Source organism: Aulonocara sp. 'chitande type north' Nkhata Bay, linkage group LG18 (assembly GCF_057382095.1).
Source record: "Aulonocara sp. 'chitande type north' Nkhata Bay isolate Kocher_YH1m ecotype deep benthic linkage group LG18, A_spYH_male_GT1.1, whole genome shotgun sequence".
In the NCBI taxonomy this organism is placed as follows: Eukaryota; Metazoa; Chordata; class Actinopteri; order Cichliformes; family Cichlidae; genus Aulonocara; species Aulonocara sp. 'chitande type north' Nkhata Bay.
In genome coordinates, this window is record NC_141361.1 from 10,943,536 (window position 1) to 10,967,456 (window position 23,921).

At 39.9% G+C, this 23,921-nt stretch overlaps 2 protein-coding genes across 3 annotated transcripts in view; one reads left to right on the top strand and one right to left on the bottom strand.

Moving 5' to 3' along the window:
• st6galnac3 (ST6 (alpha-N-acetyl-neuraminyl-2,3-beta-galactosyl-1,3)-N-acetylgalactosaminide alpha-2,6-sialyltransferase 3) overlaps nt 1–13,092 on the top strand; it is a 114,417-nt gene extending 101,325 nt beyond the window's left edge. Inside the window, exons 3-4 of one of the 2 annotated variants that reach the window (XM_086270567.1) lie at nt 1,960–2,067; nt 6,709–13,092. In XM_086270567.1, coding sequence (XP_086126693.1) covers nt 1,960–2,067; nt 6,709–6,898 — 298 coding nt within the window. In that variant the 3' untranslated portion in view covers nt 6,899–13,092. The remainder of the gene's footprint in view (nt 1–1,959; nt 2,068–6,708) is intronic. The other variant, XM_086270566.1, reaches the window with a different exon arrangement.
• Nucleotides 1–23,921, bottom strand: part of pigk (phosphatidylinositol glycan anchor biosynthesis, class K) — a 146,107-nt gene that overhangs the window by 1,058 nt on the left and 121,128 nt on the right. The window lies entirely within an intron of this gene.

Below are 23,921 nucleotides of genomic sequence, written 5' to 3' on the forward strand. Positions count from 1 at the left end.
AGTTTAATTAGCACAGTTCCTGCTTGTCAAGATTTTCTGACTCATTTTGTGTACTGGCTTCTTGCATGTAGCAACAGTAGTTTTACTATAGTTCACACTGTGTGCTTTAAAGTCTAGTGAATGGAATAGAGTGCTGTCCATGGTCCTAACCCTGAAACAGTATCTTCAAAGTATTGTTTGCAGGTTTTGCATTTGTATTTTAATTTGGAGACAAAAAAAGGTTTAATTAACATCCTTCAAACAATATGGTTTAATGAATTAATTCAATTAATTCAAGAAGGATGTAATATTTGTTTGTTTTCTAAGTCTGTCTTTACACATACTGATCTACTAACATTAATAACTCTGCAGCTTTGGCCTCTTTAAACAGAAATAGAAAGAAGTCATTTGTCTAGAACTAAATAATCTGAACTTAATCTTGAGCCCACACTATGAAAGCTCATAGCAGTCGCAGTAGTAGTCTTTACTGACCTTTTGGGAATTCATTTGTGTTTGTGACAACTGATGGATAAATATAACCACAATAAAGAAGAAATCACAGGTGCAGACGTTATATCCCACATATAAAAATAACACTGATATATAATAACAGCAGAAATATAACCAAGAATCAAAGCACACCAATGTTAAAGGAACTCAACTGTCATATAAGTTTTGTGCTTTTTTTTGTGGTTTACAGAAGGTAAAGAAGTGTGTTCAAGACCACTACATCTCCCTTTCTGTTGTCATGCTCTACATTTATTGTTTTTGGAATTATTTTTTCTTGATCACAATATCCACTTCTGAAAGCTAACAATAAGTCTTTTTAGTCATCTTTAAATTAAAAATTCCAGCTTTTAATTTTTTTTAAATGTTATTAAGCTCGTCTTTGTCCTATGTGTTATTGAACTGAATGTCCTTGAAGGTTTTGTGCTGTTGGTAAAACAAAACAAGCCATCTGAACACACCTCCTCGGGACGTGCGTAACTATAACAAACACCTTCCACTGTTTTCTGACAGTTTTTAAGAAAAAAATAAGCTGAAGTGAACAATAATGAAAATAATTTGTAGTTTCAGACCTAATTTATTCATTTGTTTATTTTAATGATGGTGTCGTATAATTGGATGCTCTAAAGGAATTTTCATTGCACCTCTCCGTACTGATGCTGCATTACACGGTGGTCATGTCCCATTTCATTTATCATTATCGGTGTCATGCAGTGCACTGCATTTAATTTATTCACAGTCTAAGGCTCCTGGTGGTGTTTTGCATTGCAGAGAAGAGTTGCCCTCGGGGTATGTGGGGGGCCCCCTGCCTGGAAGAGGCTAGGGAAGCACATTTTATGACCCGCTTCAGGTGTTACTAATCAGGTTTCTTAAAAAAAATCTTGAGTCTGTGTGCTCTGTGTTTGAAAATGATCAAAGCTCACTTTTTTTCAACTTTGATGGGTCAGAGCTCACAAACTAAGGGTCTGATGATGATGGTGATGAAAGGATAATGCATGTTGTTATTGACCGGCCTGCTTCACTCACAGGGGATGACTGCTGTGAATGAAGCTAATCAACAACATCAAGCATTTCTCAGCCCTCAAATTTTTTTATATACAGCCACTGTGAATGTTACAACCCCCTAAATTATCACTGTACATAATATTTATTTGGTCTCTAAAATTAGAAACATTTCTCATGTGAAACTTGACATATGGTTATGCATCTGCCAGCTTTCTTGCTGTTCTGTAGATATATATACATTTGAGCTGAGGCTCAGATCCAGAGCAGCCTACGCTAAGAACATCTGTTAGGATAATTATAATTCTCAGATCAGCTGAATTACAATCACACAAGAGAGAAGTGTACAAGGGGCTGAAAAATGGCATACTTAAAACTTTGTGCTTGTTTTTATTTTTTTATATTTCAATGCAAATGATTAGGATTTTTATGCAAATGAATATTACAGTGCATTATCTTTGTGTGTTGCAGGATCCAGTCCGGCTCCTACCTCAGCACGGGCTGGTTCACGCTCATCCTCGCCATGGACATGTGCAAAGAGATCCACATCTACGGCATGATAAATGACACCTATTGCAAGTAAGACATGAACTGTCACACTCTCGCTACCCGCTCCCACATCTTCCTTCCTCTATACTTGCATGAAAAATGCACGCGTTCCTACAAAACTTTGAAAACTCCATTCACATTCACCCCAGCGCCGGCCAATCACAACCTCCCATAACCACGGTCTGCCCTGTTACATTTCCAATGCCTCAGTTTGGATTTAATGGCTGAGTTTCTATGCTGAAATCCATATTGGGTTCTCTGTGCCATGAATACCATTATGTTTCCCTGCCTAGAATACCCAGCAGGCAGCAGTCTCTCTTTGGCTGCGGGTGGCTGGGCTCCAGCACCCCAATTCCTCCTCTGCTTCGAGTTTTATTTGTATATCGGGCCCGTCGTCTTCTCTCTGACTCCGGGGTGAGTGATTACTGTCTGACTGCGAGGCCATGGGAGGGATGACAAACAAGATGCTCTTGCTCTGGGCATGGCTGCTCAGTCTCAAGTCATCTCAGCCTTGATGATCTCGCCTCCTCTCGCAGCTCTACCTGAGCTCTCTCTATCCCCCAAATCAAACACTTTTACCTAATGCACACTGAAAATCCTGCTTTTTATCCTCTCTGTGCAGCCCGTGCACAGAAGGAGCTGAAATAAAGACACATGGCAGAGCGAAGCGATAATTCAACCAGCACGGAGGATTTTATGATTCAGTGAGGCAGTTAAGGGCCAGTTTTCTCTCCCTGCCTCTCTCATTTATTTCCCTCCATCCTGCATAGGACAGGAATATATTGTGTTTCACCAAGTTTCTGAATTGACAGTTTAGAGTCACGCAAAGTGCTTCTGTCAGCTGGATGCTCCAGAACAACAAGGAGAAGGAAACTTTTGTGTGGCAATATTCATGGTTTTAGGTTAGGATTGACCCCAGTGGTTCTGTGGCAGTGGTGCTTCAACAGGTGCTGCAGAGAGGGTGAAATTGAATTTATTTGTCAACACTGGTGCACACTGTGTGACACAGAGGAGAGGCAGTGATTGGGCTTTGTATTACTGTAAGCTGGCAGACAGCCACGGTCGCTTTCCCGCTGTGGAGTCACTGGCTGCCGTGATGGCTGTTTCCCTTCTCTCTGTATTCATTCTCTCAGTGCAATTGTTACACAAGTCATCCTCTCATAAAGCTGTCACTCGCCATTAGAAACCAGTGGCAGAGTGCACAATGAACCTTATCCATTGCTCCAAGCTTCCTTCTGTTTTTATTGATCCCTTCTTTTGAATGCAAACTCTAAACCGAGCGACGCATCGTGAAATCCATTACTGTACATTACTGAGCTTGCTGCATGTTTTCAGATTTACTTTGTCTCAGAATAGAAGTGAATCTGTTGTGATGTAAATCAGAGTTTAGTTAAAAGACTATTTATTGAATAAATGCGGGCGCCGACAGCAGCCCCTTTTTTCAAATAAGGTAGACCTGCCGAGTAGAAGCCTTTGCTCGCGGCAGAATCAGCTCGAATTACTGAACACCGTCTCAAAGGAGCTTCGTTTTAATGGTTTAATAATTGAATTTGTTTTCTTACTTTGGATTTTTATTTATTTTAAGCCAAAACCAAGAACGCTAAATGTATTCTTAACTGTGAGAAAGAGAAGATTGAAAATTTTAACAATATATATTCATCAATATGTTTATATATTTAACAATATGTGAATACTCAAACATCAGTCATGGTTTTAATTTGATATGCAGTAGAAAAATAAATACCTATATGTTTGTTTTTTTTAAACCTGAGTGACTAGTGCAAACACATTTTCTCGGGGTGCTGTGGTTACACACACACATGCATGTTATGTTGTGAATCTAAATTGGTCCTAGCTGTGAATGCCTGTCTCTCTGAGTTAGCCCAGCGATGAACTAGCGACCTGCCCAGGATGTACCTTGTATCTGTGAGAGCTGGGATGGGTTTGTGAGCTGTGACCTTAGTTGGATAAGCAGTTAAAAAGCTGGCTGGATAACTGGATGGATAGACATTTGACAAATAGTCTACTACTATAACAGTCTCTACTTTGCAGGGCAGCTTTTTCACAATTTTTGAGACTTTAGGCAGGGATTTGCTCCCATTTATACACGACAGCATTAACAGGATGTAGAGTGATGAACTCTGGCCTGGAGATCCTATTCCAATTCATCCAACTGAGAAAACCTTTTCTTTACTGACCTCGATTTGTGCCTGTGGGATTTGCCATGTTGAAACAGGAGCAGGCTGCCATCAGTGTCTGCCATAGCAAATTAAAAATGTTCCCTGACAAACATGTGTACACCTGGATAAATAAAATAGCTTAGCATATGTACAAACCCAATTCCCAAACAGCTGGGACACTGTATAAAATGAAAAACAGAATGTAATGATTTACAAACCCATGAACCCATATTTTACTCACAATATAGGGAACATATGAAGTTTTCAAATTCTGGGAGAGGAATGTTGTCCCATTCTTGGCTGCTCAAGAGTCATGGGTTGCATTTGTCATGTTTTTTGTTTCATGATGCTCCAAATGTTTTCAATTGGTGAGATATCTGGACTGCAAACAGTATGTACCTGTATATACCTTTCAGCATTAATGGTGTCTTTTCAGATGTATAAGCCGCCAAATCTACAGACTGTGATGTTCTCATAACATCAGACTTTTGAACTGAACACTGATAACAAGCCAAATACTCCTTTTCCTCTTGGAGTCACAAAACATAAAAGTGGAAAACTGCTCTGGGGTCAGATGAATTGAAATTTCGATTCCATCCATCCATCCATCTTCATCCGCTTTGTCCGGGGCCGGGTCGCGGGGGCAGCAGCCTAAGCAAAGAGGCCCAGACCTCCCTCTCCCCAGCCACCTCCTCCAGCTTATCTGGGGGAATACCAAGGCGTTCCCAGGCCAGCCGAGAGATATAATCTCTCCAGCGTGTCCTGGGTCTGCCCCGGGGCCTCCTCCCGGTGGGACATGCCTGGAACACCTCACCCAGGAGGCACCCAGGGGGCATCCTTGTCAGATGCCCGAACCACCTCAGCTGGCTCCTTTCGATGTGGAGCAGCAGCTGCTCTACTCTGAGCCCCTCCTGGATGGCCGAACTTCTCACCCTATCTCTAAGGGAGAGGCCAGCCACCCTTCGGAATTTCGATTCATTTTGGAAAACATGAACATCTCGTGCTCTAGACTAAAATTTATGTATGAGATATGGGACAGAATCACGCCTGTTTTTAATGCTCGGCTGTGAGGGTCCAAAGATCATGAGCATCCAATCGATTTCTCCAGATTTTACATTGAGGAACATTACTCTCGGGTTAGGGTTAAATCAACATTCAAAGGTGTACAGAGGTGAACAATCTGTTACCAAAGTGTAAAAAAGTAAACAAAAAGATTTGTACTTAATGGATAATTCAAAGGCAGGCAGACTGACGTAACACGAAGCTGAACATGTCCCATCAATACATCAGTTAAATTGAAAAGCAAGATTAGGACCCCAAGCATTTTCATATTAATAACAAGATGTCAGTATTTCAATTCCAAATAATTGATACACACATGGTGCCTTTATCACAGTTTCATAAATGTTCATAAAGGCTACAGTGCAGTTAGTTTACTCAATTTTTAATACTATACTACCACAGTATACACTTTTGTTAGACATTTGTATGCTATGTCGGTGCATTTCTCCAACATCAGAATTGACACAGCAGAACTAGAGATCATGTTTTTTTTAACACACTCATTCTTCTTCCTTGTCAAAACCTACCGCCCACAGTACTCACAGTGCAACTGAACCACTGACAGGTCAGCTGGAAATTCGAATGTAATATGTGTGGTGGCTAATGAAGCCTCAAGCTGATCTCAGACACAGATGAGGAGTGGGCTGAATTTTTTTAATAGCTTTTTTCCCACATATGCAGTGCCATCCCCAAGTGAAGAGGGTGTACTGAGAAAATGGAACGAGTGCTTTGAGGAGCTCATGAATGAAGAAAATGAGAGCAAGAAGAGGAAAATTGGTCAATCAGAAAGTGCTGAGAATTAGGAAGGAGGAAGTGAGGGCAGATGTGAAGAGTGGAAAGCAGCTGATATGGGTGTGACATACCTGTGGAGGGTATGGAGATGTCTAGGAGAGAGGGCAGTGGACTTTTTAACCAGACTGTTGGAGAATGCCCGAAGAACAGAGAAGTCTATTGGTACTGATTTTCAACAGCAAGTGTCATGTGCAGAGCTGTAGTAACTACAGAGGTATAAAGCTGATAACCCATATCATGATGATATAGGAAAGAGTTGTTGAAGCTAGACTGAGAAAACAGTTGACGATCAGTGAGGATGAGTGTCAGGGGTAATTTGGGACTGAAAGAAAAGACTGTAGTAAGAACTGCTATGGTTTGGAGACAGTGGCACTAACAAAAAGACAGAAGGCGAAGCTGGAGGTGGCAAAGTTAAAGATGTTAAGGTTTTCACTGAGTGTGACCAGGATAGCCAAAATTAGAAATGAGTTTATTAGACAGACGGCTCAGGTTGAGCCGTTTGGAGACAAAGTCAGGGAGATATAGCAGAGATGGTCTGTACATGTGCAGAGGAGGTATAGTGCCACTCCCAAACAATTGTAGATGAAAGTTTGTCTAAATAATGTGTAAATAATCTTCTTCTTCTTCTTCTTTTTAGGACAGAGGATTACAAAAAAGTTCCCTACCATTATTACGAGGCGGGCAGCCGAGACGAGTGTGCTGAGTATCTCCTGCATGAGAGTGCCCCATATGGAGGACACCGTTTCATCACGGAGAAGTCCGTTTTTGCCAAGTGGGCAAAGTCTCATGCCATCAAGTTCTTCAACCCACCGTGGCAGCTGTCGTGACCCTGGCTGAAGCAGCATGGAAGCATCATTATCATCATCATCATCATAACTATCATCCACAGAGACAAAATGAATCTCTGCAGTTACACTAACCAACACACAGCCATTTTTGCCCAAATCCCAGCCCATATCTATTAATAAAGGTTGTTTTTAAAGTCCTGGTTGGGTACACATGGAGCCTCATACAAAAAAAAGAAAAAAAATTACATAAAAGTTTGACCAATGTGAACAGCAATGACACATCTCCTGCTTTTTTGAATTTAAAGCCCTCTCCTGAATTTTAGAGCTGAGGCCTGCTGCTGTGCACTGACTAATCGATCCGCTCGCTGCTCTGTGAGTCTAGCGAAGGATGGTTTGAACTTTAAAAAAAGGAGAAGAAACAAGCGTCCGTCAACTCGCAGTGACCTCAGTGGCTCAGATTTCCGTATTCTCTACACATCACAGAGGCCGAATTTACATTTTCTCTCAAAGCTGTAGCAGAAGAAGCGCTTAGCTGCCACCGTGGAGGCGAGTGGCATCAGCTTGGACGTCTGACAAGCTCGTCCACTTTGTTTCCTCTGCGTGTCTGTCTTCTGTCAGGCTGTAATTAATCTATAACGAGTATCATTCAGGCCTTCATCTCTGACTGAGCGAGTGGTGAAGGCAGATGCTCTGTCAGATTCAATTTTACTCCGTTCTGTTCAAAGACACTTCAAAACAAGGTCACGAGAAAAAGACAGCACTAGCAGATTGCAGTCAAACTTGAAGGTAAACCAGAGGTGGAGATGTAAATCAGCTTTTTTGCTTCTGTGTGGTCATACATGCAACTTAAAGGTGTCCTCTTTATGTTATTTTTTTTTCTTTTTATAATGCTGTGAAATTGACGATTAAGACACATGTTGCGGTGTTGGCCTGATGTCCTGATAGTTTGCTAATGTATTCCCGCGGAGATAAATTGTTAATTCTCTTGAACAGTGTGCCAATCGACAGTGTGAGTATCACAGCGCACAGAATGATGTGCAATTAGAAGCTTCGTCTTTACGGAAGGAGTTAAGTCATTTGTGACCCTGCGGAGAGAGAGATTTATATGTGCAGTGAAACCATTTGAAGTTAATTGTATTCTGTTATCATTGTGCCTGCAACATACTCTGAAGTTCATCGTATAGACACAAAGGAAGATGCTCTCTCTCGTACTCTCATCCAGCTTTGTGCCTCTTTGTGTAAAGCTTTGCTGCGTGAACGCATCTTCCCATTTGTCTCTGGTTGGAGCGTGCGTGTCTCTTGGCTCGGGCCATTACATTTGAATACATCTGTTCCAGGACGGTGAAGAATAATCAGTGAAGTGGTGAGGTGTGTATGCTGGCTGGTAGCTGTGGATGTGACCAAGACTGCCTCTCCCGAGGCTGTGATTAGTGTCCTGGTCAGAGCGGTGGCCCAGAGGGGAGGACTGGACCGACTCAAAGACTTTAAATACAGACTGCTCGATGCAAACACTCCCTGGTGATTGCAGCTGAGATCCAGAGTCTCAGAATTGCTGCAAATCAATGCCTAACAACACACGGAGGCTATGCTGTTTGTCTGTGAGCACTGATGTGGTGATTTGCAGGTCAAGTTTACAGGTTAAAACTTGACTGAAAATAAGCATGAAATCCATTAGATTTTTTTGAGGTCCATTTGTAGCTTTTTCTAATACTTTCACTTAAAAGAAAAATGGGGGTTTGGGGGTGAAAAGTCACATTTTGACATATCAGCAGAGTTTCGGCAACTCTGCACTCACTGCATTTCATTTGAAACCAGGTACCACCTACACATTGAAATTCAGTGCTTCAGATTCTCTGTAAGTTATTTGTAACCTAGTAATCTTGTGTGAGAACCCTTCTAGACCCGTAAAAACATAGAACATGGGTGTCTGAATGTACTTGCTGATGGCACAGGAACGATTAAGAAGGTGCTTAATGTTGCTAAAACCTCATGGCAGCTATAACTTGAATACATGTATTCGGATAGTAAGTAGGAAAAACAATTGTAACGATGCAATGACCATATAAAAAACTCATTTTTGATCTTAACTTGTTGGCCTTATAGCCCCCCCCCCCCCCCCCCCCAACATCTAAGCTGCTTTTAAGGCCCATAAGATGTAGCTGGAGACCTTGAAAAACAAAGGTATTGGATGTACCTCAAGATTAAAGGCACTTTGTGGAGTTTTTTTTTAATCAATAAAGAACATTTAGATTTACATTCAGAAGTCATTGTGCGTACCCTTGAGGTTTAACAGCTACAATGAATGGATTCCCTACTCAAAAAACACTCTCATAGCCCCATTTTGTGACAAACAAAATGTGGAGCCACTCGTAGAAAAAAAGAAACAAACAAACATTCAATATCAGCAATATTAGAGGTCACAAACTCCACAAAGTACTTTTAAAGGTTTTTCTTTTTTCAGAGTTTTCTACTTTGAAGAGGTACACTAAAGGACTTTAAGGCTCCACCTCTAACAGTTTACTTTGTAACAGTTTTCTAAACTCTCTCTGTCAGTGTTGTTTGCCTGAAGCCGTTTTTCACACATGCACTTTGGACAATTTTGTGAGAATCAGGTTGGGATATTTTCCACAGTTGTCTTTCCTCATATGTATCGCACAGCAGGAAATAGTCAGTTTTAGATGCGTTCGCCATCCTGGAAATACTCTGTGTTGTTTAGGTGAGGGAGCTGCCTAAATAAGACTTCCTGGAGGCATTACACATGATGCACTCGCTGCATGTAATATTAGATGCTCTGCTCTCACATCGGCACACGTCATACAGCCTTTGTACAAGTGAGCTGGCGGGTTAAAGACCAGCTAATGGCTGATTTAATTGCATTAGACATTTGCAGTCTCACCTCCACCTTTGTTGGGTTAGTCCTAGAAAGGTTCTGTGCAGCAGTCCATGCGTGAAAACTGCTTTTTGTTACAATTTTTTGTGTTCAAGTTTATTTATTTGAATCCCTAAATCAGTCAAAAACTAACAAAGTAGTTTAAGTTTTGAACGAAAGTTACAGTAATGGGGTCTCCTCGGGGATGGCGCGTGTTCAAGAGGTGTTTGGAATCCCAGCACGACGGGTAGCAGTGGATCAAAGTGTCCTCCACATGTACGTGAAGTATTAGAGCATGAAAATGAAATCTGGGCCGGCAGAGTTGGAAATCATGCTTCTTCTCCTTCCCGTGGGGAAAAAACAGCCATAGACACTGAAGCGTGGATAGGTACAGTAGGCCATGCATGTTAAACATTTAACATACATGTTTTATACATCTCGCTCAGCACGCAATTGTGCAGTCATCTGGCAGCTCTCCAACAGGCAGTTGCATTTCTGCTGTAGTTTTCAACCTACATTGTAAAGTGCTTCACATCAATACAAGAAACAGACTTGCTGTGAGACATGTTTGACGTGTTTTTAGGGTTTTTTGATGAATTATTTGAAGGCTTTTTGTTTGTTTACTCACAAGTGGAAGAAGAGTGCTGTTTTTTTCTGTTTATCTCCAATCCTCCTTTTGTGGCATGTTTTTAATTTAAGCATTGATGCCTTTTTTGTTTGTTTGTTTGTTTTTTGTTGATGCACTCGTTTGTGTGCAGTCGTTTTTTTTTTTTTGCTGCTGCAGGCCACGTAGTTGGTTATTTCCTGAGCAACAGACACTGCATTGTTCTCAGCTGGAGCACACTGGATGAAAACCCAAGGATGCATTATACAGTATATTATGAAGAATACATCCTCTTATGGGCTCTCATGAATCATCTGTGGCTCGCAGGAAGGGGACTGAATAAAAGACTGGGCTGAGATGCAGGCAGTTAATAAGGTAGCTTTATTTCCAGAAGTTCTTTTTTTCAAATGCAAGAGCTTTTTTTTTGTTTTTTAAAGAAAATATGAGCATTCATATCTGCCAGCTAAATATACAGCCAGCAACAGGTTACAGTAGGTTACCTTAGAATAAAAAATGAAAATGGGTCATAAAAGGTAACAAAATCCACCGAATAGCATCTCTGAATTTCCCCTATTAAAATGTTTTATATCTTATTTGTTTACAAAAACGCTCTTTTACATAATCATTACTAGTTGGCCAGCTATGAAGTGGTTTTCTCTTGTTTGCAGCTTTAAGTCGGGGGCCTGAAGCTTCATATTTACTGTACAGATATGAAAATGGAATTGATTTGCTCAACTATTTTTTTGTGTCCTAAAATTTTGAACTATTTTACCCCTTTTGTTCTTATCCAGACCTTAAAGTATCCCTTAAATCAGCGGTCCCCAACCTTTTTTGCGCCACGGACCGGTTTATGCCTGACAATATTTTCACAGACAGGCTTTTAAGGTGTCGCGGAAAAGTACAACAAAATAAAACTAGTACCGGTACCGAAAAAAAGAAGATTTAATCTCTACACACGTGAAAAGACCCAGGAAAACCGAGTTAACGATAAAAACGATAACAAAATAACGCTGAAAACCGATAAAAACCCTGAAAACTATACATTTCACACCTGAGCCTCAACTCCCGGTACCAAACGACTCACGGACCAGTACCGGTCCGAGGCCCAGGTTTGGGGATCGCTGCCTTAAATGACCTCAAGTCATGTTCTGAGCAGTGCTGTTTAATTTGAAAAAGTATAAACTGTCGTTAAATCCGAAGAAAAGTCTGCACTCGAATGAAAACACAGATCAGCTACAACATTTAGACTGGCTGCTAAATATTGTGCCGTCCCCCTTTCTGTAGCAAAAACAGCTCTGATCATATGTGTAGGTCATCCTGTAGACTGGGTGTGTTGTAGGGCATCTAACACATGCTGCAGAAGTTTGGGGGCTGGATCACCACCTTGGGATCTGTTTCTGGGCAGTTTTTGTCTGGAGTAGATACCCCTACTCTTGCTTTCCTAGCTCAGAATTTATTAGCACTAATCCTACATGATCAGGTCAGTTTTACAGGGAAGAGCAATGCAGACACACTAGCACATGCCTATAAATGACAATGTATCACTAACCATAGCATACGACAGGATGTAAGTTTTCTAAGCGGAACACCACGTTGTTGACAAGATGATAAGTGTAATTAATTTCACCTGTCAGTGTTTTTAATGTTGTGGCTGATCAGTGTAAATAAAAATTAGGGGCAAATGTTGAAGTTAAAAGCAAACCGAAGTCCTGATTAAAACATTTGAGTCTCGACATTTGCAGAACAAAGACGTGAATTTCATTATTCGTCACAGTTTTAAAATACAGTCATTATTTTTTTCTGGGTGTCCCGCTGTGATAGTCAAAGTAATTACAGTTTGGAATTTAGTTACAATTTGACAAAACTTTTGATTGTTTCTTTATGTAGCACATTATTTATTCCCTGCTAATTATCGTATTGCCATTTCAAACTCTTGAAGTGCTTTTTTGCATTGAAAAGTTTATTATGACATTCATAATTATGTCATCTCCTTTCCTCTGTGCATGTCTTACAGTTTTTTTGTGTCCTGACACATGTTTGTTTTTCGTGTCCAGGTTAAGTGTCCTTGTGAAGTGTGTAACTTTGCGTGTTTAAGTTGCATAGAATGTAAAATGACACTATGATGAAAAAAAAGTGGTTTTGCTAACACAGCTAACACACCTTTTTTTTAATCAGTGGTGAAATAACATCCAAATGCTGCATGGATTTTTGCAGGTTATTGAATTGTACATTTCGTTAAAAATAATAATAATTGTGATTATATGTGTTACTTCTGTCATTTGCTGTCTGCATATTAGCTAAAATTAGATATATTGTGAATGTTCTTATTTTTACCGATGTGAAGTGTGTCCTCTGTCTTTTATTCACTGTGGGGATTAAAGAAAACCGTAAAACTCCTTTTATATGATTAATTTCTTTTCATAACAAAGCCGAGTAAGGAGGATAAGAATATAAGACGACTGGTGAAATGTGTTCATGTTATATGAATGGAGCGCCGGCTGAGCTGTCATCTTAAATCTGGTGTCTCATGAGAATTTTAAAACGTCAGTAGAGGAGCAGAGATGTGCTGAGTCCAGACACTTCCTGGGAGTTTTTGGTTTTTATGTAACCTCTGCATAAATGATCATAAGTTTGAAATAATAATGCCTACACTTGTGCTTTTTATGCCACAGTAATGAATAAAGAATCAAGACAGAAAATTAAAAGGCCACTGCAGCAGTATGTTAATGCAGTTTTGTTACTTTAGAAACAAGAACAGCTGAACTTGAAGCACACAAAATGAAATATCCTGACTGAAAACAGAGGAGTTTTTCTTTCTCCTCTCTGTAACCTAAATACTACATTGCCAAATTCAGCACCACCTGCTCAACTCCTCATTAATGCAAATATCTAGGCAGCCAATTACATGGCAGCAACTCAATGCATTACTGGGTTTACTGACAGGAAGTCACCAGTAACTGAAATAACAACTCATTACAACCAAGAAAAGCAAAAGAGAATCTCTCAACAAACATCATGCCGAAGAGCTACAGCAGCAGAAGACCACATTGGGTGTGACTCCTCTCTGCAAAGATCAGGAAATGAAGCTACATTGTAATCGGCTCACCAAAATCGGACAATGGAAGATTAGAAAAAATGTTTGATGGGTCTGGTCTGATGAGTCCCAATTTCTGCTGCAACATTTGGATGGTAGAGCCCGATTTTGGTGTAAACAACATGAAAGCATCAATTCATCCTATTTTAATCAACAGTTCAGGCCTGTGGTTGTTGTTTAATGATGTGGGGGATCGTTGTGTCAGAAAAAGCTTAGATCATGGCCTTCACAGTCTCCAGATCTAATGTCTGGTACTTGCTCTATGGACACTAAGCTAATGTATAGCTTTGTTTGGTAACAATATCCAGTGTAAATATAGCATATTGATTAACATGTGGATAGGCTACCCTGAAACTCACTGTAATAGGCTGTAATTGCATCGAGTTTGCTCAATAATGCACTAGTTTGTATTCTGCCAGTGCAAACATCCAGTTTTTCTCATTCTTATAGTTTAAGATTTATAAAACCTAAATCCACCATGATGAGGTCAGTTTTAGCAATAGAGATAGACAAGCGCATGCTTACAGATGGCAAAACAATCACTACCAACGACATCCGGGCAGTACTATAAATCAACATCCACATCAAGATCACGATGCAGGGTTTTTAAGCAGAACATTACATTGTTGACAAGATGATCTATATTATTAATTTCAGCTGTTTTAATGTTGTAACTGATCATTGTAATAACAAATAGGGTTCTTTTGAACATGAATGCATTCCCAGTACTCAAATGGCCTCCAGAGCCTGCAGATCACAATCAAATAGAGCACCTTTGAAATGTGGTGGAACAGGAGATTCACATCATGGATGTGCAGCAGACCAATCTGAAGCAATTATGTGATGCTGACATGTCTCCTTTTTGCTGTCTTTTTACTTGATTTTATTTATTTGGTACATTAACTAATGTTTTAATGAGCGTGTTTTCTAAGTTGCAATTTATTCATTGACAGTCTTCTTCATTTGAGCTTGTGGCAATTTAATTAGAAATGACGCTTATAATAATGCAACTCACATCATTTTGGGAACATCAGAAAAGAGATTTAGTTAAATATAGTTTTCTGGTTAAATATAGAAAAAAAATCCAACCAAGATGAAAAGCAGGAATTTATTGTAAATTATGTTGTTAAATTATTAACAACATGGGGGAAATGGAAAAAACCTGACATCCATTGCTACAATCCACCGACTGAGAAAAACATTACCACTGAACACACACATTCAGGAAATTACCTGTCCTTCAAAACTGTTCAGTACACTGTAAACATGACATGAAGGCATCAGGGGTAGCGTGGCCTCTCAAGCCCTGCTACCAATAGGAGTGAAAGTCTTAGTTCTTTAAAAAAAAAAGAAGTGTATTTTCTTTTTAAATATGAATCGATTGAGCCGTGATGCTCAATGTTTTCAGCTCACGTACGTGCTGGTGTGTTTGAATAGCACATTTACATAAGTTTAATCAAAGAGTCATGTAGTGTCCAGGAGGACGCCAAGCCACAGCACAGAAAAGTATGTTTGGATGTTGTTGTTATGCTCCCTCTGGCTTTAGTTTAATTAACTGACAGTTTGAGTTGTTGTCTGCTTGAGCTGACCAGCGTCTGTATCAGCAACGCTGTCCCGAGCCCTGTAGAAGTCAGTCGGTCACATTAGTGCATATTCCAAATGAGATTTAAAAATCATTCAGTGCTGTGCTTCCAGCACTACTTTTACAACTTTTCCCTCATGGCTTAGAAGTCCTGTTCTGACTTATTGGATGTACAAATGTGCACAGAGACCAACTGCAACTCAGAGAACAAACAGGAGACTTTAATGAGGATCCATCTGTGACCATGCCAGGAGCACATCTATAGTCTCTATCATTACCATAAGGTTCTAGTTCTATTGTAATGTCCTGAGGCACCTGTGGGAGGACAGTGGGAATTGTGCACTTTTTGGCTGAACCAACACATTTATAATTCACCACCCATCACACCTCCTATTTGCCTAGTTTGGGTTATTTTAACCGTGTTCTCGTCCTGGGAATGATGGTTGACTTTCTGGCTCAACATTTTGAAACACGGGAGAAAATTAAAGGAGTTTAACAAAAATATCGTTTAAACTTTTTAGGAAATACAGACATTTTTATACATAGTTCCTATAAATAGTTTTCAGATGCTCAGAAGTAATTAGAGAAACTCGGGCAATTAACAGTTGTTTTTAGTTCTTGGATTGAAAACCTTTGCAGTTAAGTCCAAAACCTGCAGATATCGCCAAATGCTGTTCCTCCTTTGAGATGCTCTGTCAGGCCTTTGCTGCAGTCCTCTGCAGTTGCTGCTTGATTGTTTGTCTTTCTGTATTTAATTTTGTATTAACTATCTGGAAAGCATGCTCTTCTGGATTGTGATCACATGACTGACTTGGTCATTGAAGGATGTCCCATTTCTTTGCATTGAGAAACTACGGAGTTGTTTTTGGCTCATTATCCGTTTGGACTGTCAAGCACCATCAGTTTTGCAGCATTTGGCTCAATGTGGACAGAGAGTATTGCCCTATATGCTTAAGATTTATCCTATTACTTCTGTCAGCAGTCATGTCACCAATAAACACTAGTGACCTGTGGGAAGTTCTCTGTGACACTTGGAACAACCTACCTGCCGAGAAGAGCTCTGGACCAGTGCAACTAGGAGAATTGGTTTTCTGTTCTAAGATTACTTAGCATTAAGCACTGTCCCTTCTAAACACACACACACATTAATTTACCTCCCCATTGTGCTTTGTCACAAACAAATATGAGTTACATCGCATCAAATAATAAACTAAGGTGCCTGGAATCCATATTCAGAGCTGACCACATCAGCTCGGCATGCTCTTCAGTCTTCTTTATGAAATCCGTAGACAGTACAATGACACGGCTGATGTATTAACTAATAACTAAATAGCTGCAAGCTCCACAGCCCATTCATTTCTCTGAAGTGCTGGGTGGAGCCATACAGGGAGCTTGCTTTCTGAGCAATGGAAGTAATGGACATGATGTAATTTGCACAAGCTTACAACAACAGAGAAACTAATGAGCCGTTGGGTAAATGTAGAAAATAACTTTTTCAGTCTACCTTACCCTGAGGAGAGAGAAACAATCTGCCATTATCACTTCACTTACCTTCACTGTGCAAGAACTCAATTAAATTCCAGTCTGACCCCATGCTTACCTGATTTTTTTCCTGCCTTCATTTTTTTGTTGTCCTGGCAGCTGGTGCACATTAGCGTTTTCTGTTATGTGCACAGTTCAAACTGCACAAGGTCAATGACACAACTGGAATCTTTTCAATTTGGTGTTTGCAAATTTGTTCTTGCAGAGCGTTTGACCTCTGGAACATATTTGCAGGAGGATGTGCTCTCCAGGGCCAGATGGTGCTGCAGCATGTACCATTACCGTGGCTCAGGGACACGCACAGCGGTAATTATAAGGGATGAAGTGGAAAAAAAAGAAAAACAGATAAAAGAAACAAAGTCTAAAGTAGCTCTGTCTCTCTCTACGTGCCTCTAAAAAAATGTTCCAGCCTAATAAAAAATGAGACTGACATATTTTATGTTTGAATAAATACACCGACTGTGCACAAGCCCAGTACATACTACATCTCAATCAAATAGAGCACCTTTGGAATGTGTATTCAAATCAAGGATGTGTAGCCAGTAAATCTGCTTTGACTGTGTGATGCTGTCATGTAAATGTGGAGCAAATTCTGTGATGAATGTCTCCAGCACCTCCAACACTCAAAGGATTAAAGCAGTTCTGAAGACAAAGAGTGTAACCCAATATGATCATTCTTTTTGTTCTCCAACTTTCAAAAAAGCTTTGGAATTGTATATTAGATAAAAAAGCCATAAACATCTGCCAAGCTATATTAATGCATAAATTTTTTTTTTTACTTCTCATAGTTGTGTGGAATCACTTAGGCGTTGGTTTATTTTTCAGCTCCAGACTTTGCCACTTTTGCTAAAATTTACTGACAAACAGAATACCAACAATGAATGACTTCTTAATTAGAGCATTGTTCTTACTGAGAAATATTTACAGCACATTTGTTGCTATGAATTTGAACATTGATTAAAACCTGCAGGTAAATATTTGTTAGTAGATATGGTGCTGATAGGCATGACAGGAGGCCGAGCTGGCAGTGCTGAAGATGCTAAGATTTTCTGTGGGCGTGACAAGGATGGATAGGATTAGAAATCAGCACATCAGACGGACAGCTCAGTTTGAGATGGTTTGGAGGTGTAGATAGTAGGCATGTTAGGTAAAGGATGTAAAAAATAGAGCTGTCAGATAGAAGTCAAGCAGAAAGAAGATTCATTACTGTAATGACAGGACAGAAGAGGATGCAAGAGTGAGACGTAGGCAGATGATCTGCTGTTGATCAGCCGAAAGAAGAAGAAGACCTAAGGTAGCACTGTACACGAGTGGTATTTGTCGCTGATCTTTGGAAAACACAAAAGGGAATAAAGCCTGAAAAAAACATTTTTTTCATGGTAATTATCAGGTAAACTTCCCATATTAAATTCATCCTATTCAGCATTTTCTGTTTTTAACAAAGGATTTGAAAATCAGTTTTCAATCACATATAGTCACAGAGCAAGGAGATCCATGCTACTGTGGAATATATGCCGTGGAAAATAACCAGTTGTGGTTTGCTGGCTCACTAAGTTGTTTTCTGCAAAATGTTATCATGCCGATCTTTTTCTAGCCTGCAGGCAAAGATATCTGTACAAATCTCTACTTGCATCACATAAATTTTGTGCCCTGAATGCGAAAGTCATTTTTAATAAGTAACTGAACCAAATTACCATGTTTCTGACACTTGTTTCAGTCCAGCCGTCTGCTTGTCTCAAATGAAAACTCCTCTTATGTCTTCCTCGTGTTTTACTCCTGCGCTAATGACCGTTTTGTTGTTTGTTGACAGATGCAGCCAATTAGTCAGGTGTGTGTGTGGGGAAAACATCAAGCCAAAACACATCACAACATATCACCTTCCCACGAGTGCTGATCTCCAGCTGTGTAAAGCTCCTTGTTTGCACCTTCAAATATCTGCAACCCCGTCTCTGCTCATTTGTATTTTTCATGTGGACTGAACGGAATGGGAGTCATGATTTTTGGACTCTCTCCTGTCCACTTGGCGAAGCACTCGTGTTTTTGTCGCCAGATCCTGTTAATTGGTGTATTTCACTGGTTTCGACGCAGCCAACAAGTCTAGAAGCTGTGTCCAGTTTTTAGCAGAAAGAAATGAGAGTCCTAGTGGGAGTAAGAGTCCAGTCATATGTTCCTTCACTGCCTGGTAACGCTTTTAAAAAGACTGCGAAGCGAGTGAAAGACTGAGCAGGAGCTCGTGTTTTATTTAATTCCATACAGGTTTCTTAAAGGCTCTTTAACATTATATTCCTGTAGCCGCGCTGGTGCCTCATTAGTGACTTGCACGGAGCACACATCACTTTGATCGCCACATTTTTACGCCCACCTCCCTAAAGAAATATGAGTGCTACACTAATTACCTCATGTCTATATTGATTACACCCACCTCCTCCAGTAGTCCCTCATCCCCCTGTCTTCGTTTTCTCCGCGCATATCGAGCCTGTCAGGAATCGGGAGGATAAAGTGTATGGGCTGGCACTAAATGTCAACGATTTTCAGATTATCTGAGGCAACAGAAAACATTCAACTGTGACTAATTGCAGCCGTAGCGCTGACAAAATAAATCTCTGTATTGTCATGCATGTCGACAGTATATTATTTTGTCTGTGCTGGTGCTATTTCAATAATCTTGCGCAATTATTCAAGCACTATAAAAAAGCAGAAATAAGTGGTTTGCATTGACTCGAGTAAAGACTGAGCAATATATGATCACAAGCCATAACATTTCAGTTAATGTTCCTGTTTACAACCCTCTCCACCTATCCTTTCACCTGCCTTGATGTAATCAAAGTTTATAGCAACCCACATTTCCTGTGGGCCTGAAGGTAATGGAATTGTTCTAAAAGGTCTTCTCCCTGGAAATCCTCCCTTTGCTCATCTCAATCAATCACACCAACCTCAGATGCCTATTTATATTTCAGCAAATACACGAGCCACAGGTTTTCTTTATTCATTTTCCATGTTTCCATTTCTCAGTTTTATGCAGATGACGCCCTGGTGTGTGTGACAGCCGACAGACTTGATTGACTGCTCTGTCAAATCTACTGCTGGGAGGCGTCAGCTGCTTTCAAGGTGCATGAGGATCAAGGGGAGCTCTTATTGACTGAGAACGCTTCCTGGAAATAAACGCTTCTCCCCCGAACACCCTGCTTCACATTCATACAGTCTCCCCTGGGAGCCTCCCAGCACACCCACAGTGTTCTGCTGTTGGCTACCGAGTAGCTCCACTAAACCCAGTAGGTGGTAACCGTTTACTGAAGTACAACATGTACTACAATTTCAAGGTACATTTGATTCCATTATATTTCAGAAAGAAATAATGTTTTTTCTCACTTCACTATCTATATTCGTTTTGATTGATTAAATTCCTGCTTCCACTTCTATCTAACAGTGATCCTTTTTTTCAGCTGCCTATTTAAGCATTCAGCATAGCTTATAGAAACTCTTCATGGGTCCTCCTCTTTTATTTGTGTTTCCATCAACTATGGACATCATCTTGCTTTTAAGTTGAAAACTGCTGCTTCCCTTTCCCTCAACAGCAAGTGCATAGGTAGCTGTAATTGCTATATCTATTGTTATTATATTATACCTATTGTTGTATAGGTAACAGCTTCCTCCCCGTGTAATTCCTGTTATCACAAGTATGTGCCCCAGTGTATCTACTACAAGACCAGATGTGTGTTATCTTAAATTTTTCTTTACTGGTATAAAAGTATGAAAAGTAAAAGCTATGTAAATTTAAAAAAAAATTAGCTTTTTAACATTTGGTTTCATTATGAAAAAGAGGGTTGTTCTTCTTTTGTAACCAAATAATTTTACTGCCAAAAACTAACCAAGCAGCAAGTGAGACCAAAGCTGAACAGCAAGAAAAATGATCTGAGTCCAACAATAAAAGAAATGTGGAATAAATAAATAAATAACAGCCCCACGTGGGAATGAAGCCAACCCCTTTGGCTGTAAATCATCTGATTTCTTCCACCATCTTTCCAGCATCCTTATGTTGACTTTTGTTGCTGTTCCAAAGTGAAACTCTCCTTCTATACATCTTTTTAGCAATGCAGTACCACCCTGATTAAATGAGTTCATAACTACTTAGTGATATCTCCAGCTGACGGAGCAGTCTGCCTAAAAGCTATATTCGTTTGATTGATATCATTTGATATAAATGGAGGACGTATCAAGCAGTTATTTTGAGCATCTTCCGTGCATTCACTGCAGTCTTAAACTTTATCCTGCCAGTTCTTGATTCTGTCGACTATCACATGGCACAGGATGGAGGTCCTGGACAATTTCCAGATTTAATGTCTGAAAACATCTTAAATTTACTGGCATGTAAACCGTAGATTATACTGTATCATCAAAAGTTGCTGAATGAGGTGGTTGAGACATCTGACTCAGACTCCTCCTAGATGAGGTATTTTGGGAGTGTCCTACACAGAAGTGACCGCTCTGTGAACCTGGGATGCGCTGCAGAGATTATGTCTCAGTGGATTTGGGAACACCTCAGTGTCCCCCTGAAAAAGCTGGAGGACATGGATGGTGAGGGAGTACTGGGTAACGACCAATGACCCGGATCTGAATAAATGGCAGAAAATGGATGGATGGACAATTGCATCAGCTGAGCTTGAAATAAGTTTCCTGCACACTTAGTTTTAATTGTTTTAGCAAGACCACTAGTGCAATAATATGACAAACACACAAAAAGTAAAGAGCCTGAGGTAAACAACATAAATTTACATACTAAACAGAAGGACAAAAAGATGCTGTGCAAACAGTTTTAGGTGGTAGTTAAGTGTGCAGTGCTGTTCTGTATATTATAAGAAGGCTATGAGGAGCACATAACAACAGGGAGGAGAAAAGATCACCAAAAAGGTGGAATATTTAAGAATCTGAAATGCTTCACATGGATAAATACATGTACATGTACACAGATCCGTAGGTAGTACGCTTGCTCACTGACCTGTCCTCATCATTTTGAAGCCCGTAGGCAATGATAAGCGAACAAATCTCACCTGCCATTGCATGACTTGTGCACCCTGAATCTCAAAGATGTTTTTAAAAAAATGACTCACACTATATATTCAATGGAAATGTTCGAATTTCACAAACCAGCTTTGCCAGCCATTTGACTGCAGTCGGTCATGGATGTGAAATTGCAGAGAAGAGCTGCCTCCCATCATCTGAGCGACGATTTTACAAGCAGTGAGAGGAGATGTTCACAGCGTATTTGCAGCCGTGGCAAGCAGCTGAAGACATGAATGATTTCACCAACTGTGCTAACCCAACTTAGTAAAATTTTGGAATACATTGACAGTTTGATGAATCCCTACTCTGTTGGATATATACTACCAGCAGCAGCTTTTTTTTTCTTTTCTTTTTTTTTTACCCTGAAGCAAAGTAAAGCAGAACAGCCACACACACATTCGTTGTTCTCCTTCTAACCAAACACGATGTGAGCACACTTATCATGCCTGCTTCAGAAACCCACCGTGTATGTTGAGCGGTTTGCTTGTCTGTCCAAACCTCAGAGGCAGCACTGATCTCGCTGGGAATTCTCGCACAACAGAGACAGAGGAGCTTTCAAAAGCCTCCTGAAAATAAGATATGTCCAAACCAATCGTGTATCGCACAAGAATATTTCCACAAAAGAAAAAAAGACAGCAGGACGAGGAAAGGATTCATAGCTCTTCAACAGCTAGGTTGTCTATCTGCCCCAGTGCTCAGTGCAGCCATGCAAACATTCATGACAAGCTGGTACATCTGCACTATGATCCTGCAAAAAACATGATATCTTGTTTAAAAAGTCTCATCTGTGCTTTCAGAATGATTGTCAGTGAGCTGCTTTTCTTTGTTAGGGCAAGTAAGAAGTTTAAAGTCGTGTTTTAAGTGGTGATTCATCTAAATTAGGGAATAGATTTTCTCACTTGCTACCTCTGCTGTTGCAGATATGGAGTGCGATGGAGAGCTACATGTATAGGAGAGGTAAATAGGTCATTCTTTGACTGCAGCTCTACAGGGACTACATGACTTATATATATATATACACAGTTGCTTCAGATCTGGTGACTGTGGAGACCATTTGAATACAATGAATCCATTGTCATGTTCAAGAAATTCTTTTGAGATGATTTGAGCTTTGTGACATGGTGTGTTATCCTGCTGGAAGCAGCAATCAGATCATGGGTACACTGTGGTCACAAAGGACATGGCTAGCGACAATACTCAGCAAGGCTGTGGTGTTTAAACAAAGCTCATTTGGTACTAAGGGGCTGAACACGTGCCAAGAAAATATCTCCCACACCATAACGCCATCAGCAGCTTGATTTTCTAAATAGGTGAAATTAAATGTTAAATTCCCTGCACTTACATAGTAGTTACAGAGCACTCTGACATCTTTCTTTAATCTGGTAGACCAAAAATTATTCAATAATTTAATACACAGAGATTTCTGAAGTGGTTACAAATTATATTTGGGAAAATAAATTAGGTTTATAATGTGTCAGCCCTGCAGTTAAATTGGGTTTGGCATTAAAAAAGAAAAAGTTGGTTAGATTTAGGGAAGGTTTCAAATGTGTCATAGCTTTTTAAATTGTGTTTTTTTTTAATACGTGTTCTCATTGTGGTTTTTCCACAACAGGCAGCTTAATTCTGCAAAAATAAAACTTCACTCGGTGTACCGGCAAAGCAACAAACAGCAGAGAGACACAGATAGCAACTCAACGATGAACACAGAAAATTTAGCCGTGGAAGAGACAGATATTTTCCACAGGTGTTGGCAGAACCCAAAACCAGAGCTAAATGAGCAGGGATATTAGATCTTCACCAGGTGGCCAAAAACTCAACAAGTAAATGAGCAGCTGCTGCTAGCGAGTTCACCACATCCACTTCAAAGGTCAAACTTGTTTCTGCTGCTCCAGAGTTGCCACTGAACCCATTATTGCAAGTTTCATGGTTGTAATCATGGTCGTAAACACTTGCAGTCTGAAAATGGAAAACAGCAGTTTGCATTGTGCATTGTTTCGTAATATTACTTCCACTTTATAAGTTTTTAGCATTTAAAGGACTTGGTCCTTTTAAAACTGTTGGTTTTGGTAACTTGATCACAAAACTGCTGTTGTTTTTTTGTTTTTTTAGGGTGTGGATTTTAAGGTTAAATGACGATTGGCATTTGTCTTTAAAATTTAGTTCTATCTCATTATTTATTTGAAGGTAAACTATGTTGCTCCTGTAACATATTTTATTAAAATTAACCACTGTTAGGTTGTTTGGCTTTGTCGCAAGCTGCAAGCTTTGTGTCATGTTGCATTATAGTTTTTTGTGTTGGAAAAGTAAATA